Source organism: Charadrius vociferus, unplaced genomic scaffold (genome assembly GCF_000708025.1).
Source record: "Charadrius vociferus isolate BGI_N301 unplaced genomic scaffold, ASM70802v2 scaffold45, whole genome shotgun sequence".
NCBI lineage: Eukaryota > Metazoa > Chordata > Aves > Charadriiformes > Charadriidae > Charadrius > Charadrius vociferus.
This window is the reverse complement of record NW_009648712.1, coordinates 1,285,547-1,295,085: the sequence shown is the minus strand read 5'-3', so window position 1 is coordinate 1,295,085 and position 9,539 is coordinate 1,285,547. Positions and strand designations below refer to the sequence as shown.

The 9,539-nt window shown below is 41.7% G+C and overlaps 1 protein-coding gene across 1 annotated transcript in view; it reads right to left on the bottom strand.

The window, feature by feature from the left end:
• Window positions 1-849: 849 nt before the first annotated feature.
• The window catches only part of COLEC12 (collectin sub-family member 12), a 90,317-nt gene continuing 81,627 nt past the window's right edge, over window positions 850-9,539 (bottom strand). Inside the window, exons 4-9 of the mRNA XM_009886625.1 lie at window positions 8,222-9,268; window positions 6,315-6,803; window positions 5,731-5,867; window positions 4,857-4,966; window positions 3,022-3,167; window positions 850-1,761 (exon numbers count right to left, since the gene is read on the bottom strand). Coding sequence (XP_009884927.1) covers window positions 1,742-1,761; window positions 3,022-3,167; window positions 4,857-4,966; window positions 5,731-5,867; window positions 6,315-6,803; window positions 8,222-9,268 — 1,949 coding nt within the window. The 3' untranslated portion in view covers window positions 850-1,741. The remainder of the gene's footprint in view (window positions 1,762-3,021; window positions 3,168-4,856; window positions 4,967-5,730; window positions 5,868-6,314; window positions 6,804-8,221; window positions 9,269-9,539) is intronic.

Sequence of the window (9,539 nt, the reverse complement as noted above, 5' to 3'; positions counted from 1 at the left end):
TCAGGAGGCAACGGAAAAACAACTCTTCTTCCCAAGAAGCCAAAACAACTTCCTCCGTGGTATAGTGTGTGGCCATGGAGAGAGTATAGAAACTGGGAACCGAAACCAGAGTTTCTGCTAACAAACTTTAACTGGTTGCTAATTTTTTTTTAATTCCTGATAAGCAGCACTGCTGCCTAGACAACGGCTCATGGGACCGCAGAGGAAACTGGCTGGGTGATGATATCATCTTATTAGCCACACTGCTTTCTGTTTTGCAGCATATTTTATTTTCTAGTTTGTTTGGGAGACAAGTACTGGTCCAAGAAAACAGAGAGATCGATTTACAAAGCACTTTGGAGAAGCGCAAATTGATTAGACTTTTCCGAGTATGGCGTGTTTTTCTTACCAGATTTTGAAATCTGTCTTAAAAAGAAACATATTTCAGTGTGTGCAGCTCCTTCATTTTTGTTTTCATAAAATCCTTCATCTGGGCTTGTCTTGCATTGTGGGTAGCACCTACTGGGGTAGAATTCCTCACGAGAAGGGAGAAGGAATGAAAACATTTCAGAACCATTCTAAAAATTCGGAGATTTACTTCTGTGGCATTTCTCATGAGTAGAAAGAAGGCAGGAAGGCAGGATGGCAGGCAGGGAGGAAAGCGGGCAGGCTGGAAAAAGGCAGGCAGGCAGGCAGGAAGGCAGGCAGAAGGCGGCAGGCAGGAAAGGAAGAAGGCAGGCAGGCAGAAAAGGCAGGCAGGCAAGAAGCCAGGGAGGCAGGCAAGAAGGAAGGCATGCAGGTCAGAAAGGAAGGAAGGAAGGAAGGAGAGAAAGAAGGAAGGAAGGAAGGGAGGGAGGAAGGAAGGAAGGAAGGAAGGAAGGAAAAGCTTTTATTAACATGGTCTTTGCATAGTACCCTGGTTGAACACTGGCTGTGATCAGAGCTATAATGAGTATCTAGTCCTTAGTAAACTTAATTGTTACACACGCAGACTAGACTGCATATAATAACGAAAACACTATCTAAAATTGGCTTTAAAAGTTATTTAACCAGAACAAATCATCTGGGAAAGTACAAATATTTCTAACTGGAAAAATATTTCTCTATAGCTGAGCTATGCCTGACAGCAAACCTTAATGAATTATTAGTACCTTTATTGTTTTCTTTGGCCCCTGTGCACTATATTTGTAAAAAAAAGTCAGTAAAAAAGAGAACAATTGTAAAAAGCAAATATTTTGTACAAAAATACAAAGTTTTAAAAGCTCTTAAAAGTATATTCCATATTATTGATAAGAGTTGGACTATATATATATATTTATATAAAATCTATATATTCGTGTATCTGTATAATTTTCCTACATTTGGGATTTTAGCAAATGAAACATACTGTTTGCACAGTTGCTTTATATGTTTTTCTATATGAGTGACCAACAGTCTTACTCAGATTGACAGAATGTCTTTTCTCAGAAAACAAAAGTTGCTTATGTATGTGGTTACTGGTTGGGAAGAAAATCTATAACAGAATTAGTCCAACGGTATTTCCTGATGTTGTGGGTTGAAAGGCCTCAAATAATTGCAGGATGCTGGAGAACAGTTGCTGCTGAATTCCTTTATGCATTTAAACCAGTTTTCAGTGCTTGCTTTTGTTTTTGTTTTTGTTTTTTTTTTCCAATTTTGGTAGGCAATGTTGCTCTCTCCCAGGATTTTCTTTGTCTTTAGGTAAATTTCCATAATATGTAGGTATTTGTAAAGTCACAGCCTATTACACTCCAAATATTTGCCCTACAGTATGAGAGGAAAAAAAAAAACCAAAGAGAAGAAGAATCATGTTAAAATCTGTGAAGATTAAATGCATTTCCAAAAAGAAAACTTACAGAGATCAAGGTATGTTAAAAATTTAAGTGGACTCATATTCAGATCCTGTAAGTCCTGGAGGATAAATATTTGTAAACCATGAAGTTTTCCTAAAATAACAAATGTATGTAGGAAAACCAGGGCAAATTACATTGTTACTTACACATGGTCCTTTACTCTGGACACACAAACAGAGTTAAACACACACAAAGCTTATTCTGCTTTGTTTTGTTTTGTTTTAGGGGGGCATTTTTTATGGATGGGATGTAATTTTGGCTCTAGCTGACATTTCCAGCTGTCTTCACTGCAATTCAGCCTACATGCTTGCAGCTGGAGCAGCCAGGCACCCTTGGCAAAGCCATGTTTAAATAGGCGGTGTGGAGGAGAGAATGTTTTGGGCAGAGCCCCACCATGAACACAAATACCACCTAGCTCTGTGATGATGGGGCCGGGCTCTAAGCAGCCATAAGAATGACCTGCCCTCTGCCATTGCAGAAATGCCCATATAACCAGAAAGAAATGCCCCGTGGCAATCAGCTGGGTGACTGCTCAGCCACATTGGCAGTTTATGAGTCCTCCACACCAACTGCAACAGATGAGTTGCTTATGGCCTGTGGACCCAGCTTCTCAGCCCTACGGGACATCTGGCAGTGGTGGGAATTTTAAGACCTCCTTAGCAGTCACCAAGTGCCTCCCGTTGCACAAATGCTCAAACCAGAGTCATTTAGTTTTTCAAAGGCTGGTCCCTGAGCCATCCTAATGCTAGCCTTTCTCCCTGCATGGCCATTGAGCCTATAAAACCAGCTTCCAGTGTGGCCAGGGTCTGGAGCACATGTGCCAAATCACGCTTGAAATTTTAGGCGCGTTTGAAGTCTACAGGAGATGGTCAATATGCAGAGCATACTATGCCTACAACCAGCTTGAAGGCTACTCTTTTCTTGTGGTGAAAGAGCACAAGATTTATTGCAATAAATCCAGCATCTGCATTGTACAGCGTATTAGAAAAGCCCACATTGGGCTGGATCTGAATAGAAGTGCTCCAAGTGTGATTCTCCTTCTTCCTTAACAAGGCACTGCTATAATATCCAGCCTTATGCCTGATTCTTCTCCCCTATAGCTGTGGAAAATTTACTTGAATTTGGCCTCCTAGGGGTAGAGTGAAATAATCAAACCAAGCGCCTTGCTTACCTTTGTCCATGTCTTTTTCGCAAATGAAATTGTTAACATCTTCACAGAAAAAGTCATTCCAGAGCCCAGCATAGATTAACCCGGCACAATCCTCCCCTGGCCCGTGTCCATGGCTCCAGTTATCAGGTTGCCCGGTTTTCCAGTTTCTTTCAACCAAAAAGCAAGAGATATGATTGCACAACGCAGCACACATGACAGTTTTTCACCGCAAGAAATTAACGAAAACATCATGAGATCTGTTCTGAACGGGAAATACACGTTGAAACAAACAATACATGACTCTTGCTGAAAATGGAAAACAGATGTATTACAGAGAAGGGAATCTATTCGGCCTCAGGCTGCCAAAACTCAGAGACCTAAAATTAGACCGATGAACTTCATTTTAGTTTCTGAATATACATGCACATACAGTGGGAGTGCTTCAACCCCGCAAAGCCTGCGTGCTGCATTCCTGCCGGCAGATGGGACTGAGAAGAGCCGGCAGGCTCACGAGTGCTGCCCAGGATGGCAGCATCCTGCCATTGCTCACTGCAAAGGTGCTCAGCCCTCCGACAGCACTGAGGCAGGCCTATTGGGAGGCATAGCGAAGATTTATCTGTTTTACGGACCCACATTTGGGTGGGAAGTGAATTTTTGGACTTATAAGGAATGTAAAAAGTGTATATATACACATATCTTTTGAGATCATTAGCTTTGACGGTGAAACTTAATGCAGCATGTAAAAACCTTGCAGCAAGTGTTTCCTTGTCCTGTTTTTGTTTAACAAGTGAGAAACGCTTCCAACCTCGGGACTTCAAAGCTCCATTCTCCTGAAGAAACAGGTTGTTGAAGGGAGCTTGTGATTGCTGGCTGATACTGTCCATGCTCAGCTAAAAAACATGCCTGCCTGACACAGAGTGTCTGACCAGGCACCTGGGAGGACACACAGCTTTCCAGAAGTAATGAAATACTTTGAAAATCAGTAACTGACAGCTCTGAGGTTACGACAGGGCACCTAAAACCACGGTGTAGTGAAAAACCTATTGAAAGCAGTGGCTAAAGTGGGAATCGGTCACAGTGCTGCCATAAAGAGAAAGAAAGATGAAAACGGGGACGGAGAAAAAGGGAAAAATATTACGGCTCATTTGAAATACATCTGACTTTTTCCATGTTTCTCATCAAAGTGAAAACCAATGAGATCACAGCTAATCATTTCGTAACATCTGACTGACTGTAGCCTGTTTTTCTGGAGCACAGCATGCTCACCTCTATAAACTCTTCAGTCCACTTCTCAGTATTAAAAATTTGGGTGGTTGCAATCTGTTCCATTTAGGACAAATTAGGTGTAGCCTTAGGATTCCTGGAGAGCTGCCAGTTCAGTTCTCAGCTGGCCAAAGCTTAGACACCCTCGTTTCATGCATTTTCCTTATGTTTAATGCTTTCCATTTGGATTTGGGCTTTATCTAAAAGCTGGTCATTTTTTATCAAAATGAGCGCTCTATTTATAGCCAGTTGTAATGCAAATAAGGAAAATTCAAATCAAGACAGCAAAACTGTCTGTGCTTTCTATCTCAACGTTGTAATAAAAGTCAGGAGCAAATGTTTTGGCAAGAAACACTGCGCTGTGTCGTTCTGGGATTCTTTCATTCAACATTCAGTTTTCTTCCTGGCAAGGAAAGAAAGCCTTGTTGGAAAGAGAAACAAACAGTTCAGCAGCACCCTCAGTAATGAATTGTTTAATTGGCATCTACAACCCTCTGGATCCATTGGATAATTTCTAGATGCTGCTTTTAGAAGTGTCAGCGAGAGTGGTAGCATCTGCAGAAAATAAACACCATTGTTTTTTATTTACTTACGTGTAAACTGGTAGGGATCCATCCAGCCATCTCCATTCATTTTCCTTCTCTGAATCCGTTAGTCCAATCCAGAAGCTGCCTTTCCCCAAAATCTGCCTTTTTATCCATTGCTGTGGAAGAAAAATCATAGTACATAACAAACAAACACAACCGTCTTTGGAGCCAGTAAGCTATTCTAGTTTCATGAGCATCTTTGTTACCAGAATAGGAAGGCCTAGTCATATTTTTCTAAGCTGAAGATATATTTCAGGAGTTGGCCTTGCAAACCCTTGTCCACACTAGAACCCACCACAGTGTTTGCATGTGAGATAGAGAGCTAGGCATGACAATTAAGTTGATGTAAAGTCACAGCCAACGTCTTATAGCCATTAATTGAAAAAAACCCAAAGAGTAAGCAGTTGTATGTTGACGTCCCCACTGCTACGTAGCCACCAAATAATTACGTTGAACAGTAGTAAAAGTATAGCTAGATTTATAGTCAAATTAAAAATATTTTTGGGTCACCACAGTCTTAGGCTGCATGTATTAAATCAGACAATTTAAAATTAAATTATATTCACCACTGCAAAAAATACATTTTGGATAATACGCAAGGCATAATGGACTCCATTGTTAAAGGTTCAAAACTCCTACAATTCTTGTCAGCCTTCCTGGCTGCTCTGTGCCCACCACCTGGCTGCTCACACTGCCCTTCTACACATGGAGAAGCTGCTGAGCAGGCAGAGGGTGGACAAAATGCTAACTGGAGTCAATCACTGTGTGTACTTCACTATATGAATTCACGATGCTCTCAGCTTCCCACTTGCCTTGTGGCTTCCACATGTTAAATAACTTCAAACTCTCTCCTTGAAAAACAGAAAGAGAAGGTAATTACCTGCTCCTCTTTGTTGTTTATGATGACCAAGCGTGATGCCTTCTCTTCACAGAATAACTTTGCCTCTTCAAAAATTTCTCTTTCAATTGAAAAGTAGTAGCACTTTTCTGTATAGTTCTTCCAATGAGGAGAACAACCTGTGATGTGATTTTTTTTGTGTTAAGTCAGTTACTGATAACTCAACAGGTCAGTGGTAGCTTTCTGCATAGAGCCAATAATGAAGTGGAGGATCCCAAATTCATCTACAGCATGCTGCCACCTAAATTACTTACAGTTTGGGAATTTACTTATTAGGATCCTGACTCTGTGAAATCAAGGCTAAACTGTGTGGTCAAGGGGATTATTTATTACTCATACTAGTGCCACCTTTTCTTTAGCCATAAACATTAAGATAAATCAGTTTCCAGTCATCAGAAGGAAGACCAACAGGCATGGCTTCACTTAATAGGGCTCTTTGTGATAAATCCGAGAGATTTAGTGTAAGGTAGCAGAGGTTATTTGAACCAGTAACTAAGTGGTGAGCACCCTCCGCTACATATATTTGTATTTCAGTAAAAGATGCACACGGTGTGTTGACAGCTTACCATTAGCCTCGGGCACCGACGTAGGTTCACTCTGTAGTGCCATTGGCATCCCTGGACCTGGCGGCCCTGGTGGGCCAGGTGGGCCCTTTGGACCAGGCAGCCCAGGGACGCCAGGCAGCCCAGGTAGTCCTCGAGGTCCTGGTACCCCTGGCTCTCCCACAGTTCCTTGCAGGCCTTGAAATCCTGGTGGGCCTTGTGGCCCAGGTGGACCATCTTTGCCTTGTGGACCTGGTGGCCCTGGGTCTCCGCTTGGTCCAGGCAGACCCGTCTTGCCAGGAGAACCTCTCTGACCTTTGGAGCCAGGTGATCCTCTTGAACCTTTCCCTCCTTTTTCTCCTGGTGGCCCAGCTGGCCCAGGTGGGCCCTTTTCACCTGCAGGTCCTGGTGGTCCGGGCTCTCCTTTCTCTCCCTTTTGTCCTTTTAGGCCAGCGGGGCCAAGGGGACCTTGAGGGCCTCTGTCACCTTTAGGTCCCCTTGGACCAGGAGGGCCTGAAACAATGTAAGCATGCAAAGTGGGGATATGAACAGAAAACAAAACAAAGAGCCCATGTGGGGTCTTTGTTTAATATATCTCAGACCAGCAACACTGGATATTCAGCACTGTGAAAAACAGGCTAACAGCTACTTCGAGTAGTACTTGTAAAAGTATGTCTGCTTCTCAGGCACTATATACCATTGCTCTTTCCTCAGCCCCCATGAAATACAGGATACAGAAGAAAATAATCTGATGCACCTTGTCCTGTGAGCTGGACAGTGACACCGCGCCTCAGGTGACCAGCCAAGGTGCCAGTCCCTGCAAGACACATTCTGTGCTGCTGATGCACACTGTCCTGGGTGTTGATGCTCCTGTTTCCTCACTCTGCTATGCTCCTTTTTCCTTCTAGCCCCAGCTCTTAGACTACAGGACTCTTTCTCCTGCAATGACCCCATTTGCTGCTCTGTCAATAATGGGTTGTCAAAAAGAGAAAAAAACGATGGATAGTGAGCAATAGGGCAACTTTGGGAAAGACCAGAAATACTAGTTGCTAACTGGCCGGCTATAACAGGAAAGAGACCAATACCCACAACAGGAGACGGCAATATTGTGACAACAATAAACAACAAAATAAATTTGGATTCTGATCGTGGATGAGTAAATGCCTTGCCAATACCGCCTCCCCCCATCCTGCATCATTTAAATTCCTCCAGAGATAAAATTCTAACCTGGAGTCATTTAGGCCTGGCTGAAATGAGAAAGGTTAAGGTTGCTGACATGTAATCTTGGCTCTATATCAGCCTTAGTTTATTTGGAGCAATGGATTTATATTTATGATTAGAGTTTTCGGCCTGACTGGTTCACATCAGGTTGGAAATATGAGCGTTCTTTTCATTTGGGATAATACTTGGCTGGGAGAAACCTCCTAAACTTGATGCTATTTATTTCTGGAGAAAATAAAATATCCCAGGATTAAGAACTAAGCAAAGTAGGATGTTTTCTGGCAGACTAACAACTGGCTTAGAGTGAAATAGCAACTTGTTTTTCAGTAAGGGTGGACCTTTCTGGGAATAGTCCAACATATATTTTTTAGCTATTTCCTCCTTAGCAGGGATTGGTTTCTTGAGGTTCCACACCTTCACTAGCTTATTTTAGAAACTAAATCAAAAGCAGAACCAGTCAATCAGTCACTCAGAATAAAATTTGCTAAGTCAGAATCTTCTTTCATAACATCCTCATTCTAGGTATGTAGAGAAGGCATAGGAAAAATAGTAAGGAATATCCAAGCTACATTTACATTTCCAAAGTTTAGGATTAGATAATGGAAAACTCTGTACCAGCATGCACTAACTAACTTCCACAGAATGAAAGAAGTAATGCAAGCAGGCGTTCAGCATAGACCATTATGGACATCATTAGAGATGCTGCATACCTTGTAGGATAGTGAAGTTCTTGATGAGCTGGCCATGTTTGGAATCTACCAGCTTCATTTCTTCCATGATTACTGACAAATTGGCAACTTCAACATCTAACCTTGACCTCATCAAATCCTGTTGCACCTTGAGAGATGCAGAGTCTAAGCGAATATTGGCTAGTGTGCTGTTCATAAAAATCAGCTCATCTGAATGTTTACTTAAAGTGTCTGTACAAGTTGTCCTGACCTCATTGAGATTGCTAGTCAGTGTCCGTAGATGATGAGCAGTGTAGCTGATGTTGCTAATGATATTGACTATATCGGTTTCAAAAACCTGGAACCTCTCTTCTAGCTGGTTGAATTTGGCAGAAGTTCTGTTTTCATATTCTTTATGCTGTTCTTGGAGATCCTTTAGATTTTGTTCATTGGCTTGGGCAATTGTGGTGATATTCTCCATTTGCCCACTGAAGGAGCTGAGCTGATTGTTCATGTCTTCGAGTGTATCATTGTTAGCTTTTGCCAATGCTGAGTTGTTGGCAGCCAAAGTCTGCAAGTTTTGTACTTTCTCCTTAAGCCAGTCACTGTCCTTCCGGGCTTGAAGGACAACCTGCTGCAGATTTTGAAAGTCATTCTTGATTCGTAAAATAGCTAAGCTTGTATCTTCCATTGACTTCTGCAGGACACTGATAAGATTTCTTTGCTGTATTTGTGTCAGGTTTAAGTTGTTCAGGTTCATGATGACCACATTATGAGAATGCACTTGGTTTTGCAAGTTTGTTTGAATATTACTTGTGTCTTGTTGAAGATTGTTGATATAGCCAGTATATGCCTGAAGAGTCTTATTGACACTGATGATCATGAAAGAGTTACTATCTAAGGCACTTCTCATTTGGCTCTGTCTATCATCTAATACATTTCCAGACTCTTGCAGCTTCTCCAGTGTATCTTTGTTTCTGGTAGTTTTCTCTGCAATATCATGAAGCTGCTGACGAAGAGCCAGTATGTCAGATCTGAAGCTAGACAGTTCAGTGTTAGTATTCATGGCTTTTTGTCCAGCTTGGTCATCTGTTGTACAGAAAAAAAATTGAAAGGCTGTAGGATGAGTTTTTTAAAACACAGTATAAAAAAGGACAGTCTATTTTAAATATAGTCAAAAAGTGCTGTCAATAAAACTTCTATGCTATCTATTCTAGAAAAGAGAAACCACTAGGGAAAGTTCTGACACTAGACAGAGAAAAAATCAGAGACGAAGACCTTCTGTCTTGTTGAGGAGGACAAAATGGTGATTCTGTCATCATATACAGGAAAAACTGCCATTAGAAACTGATGAATATAC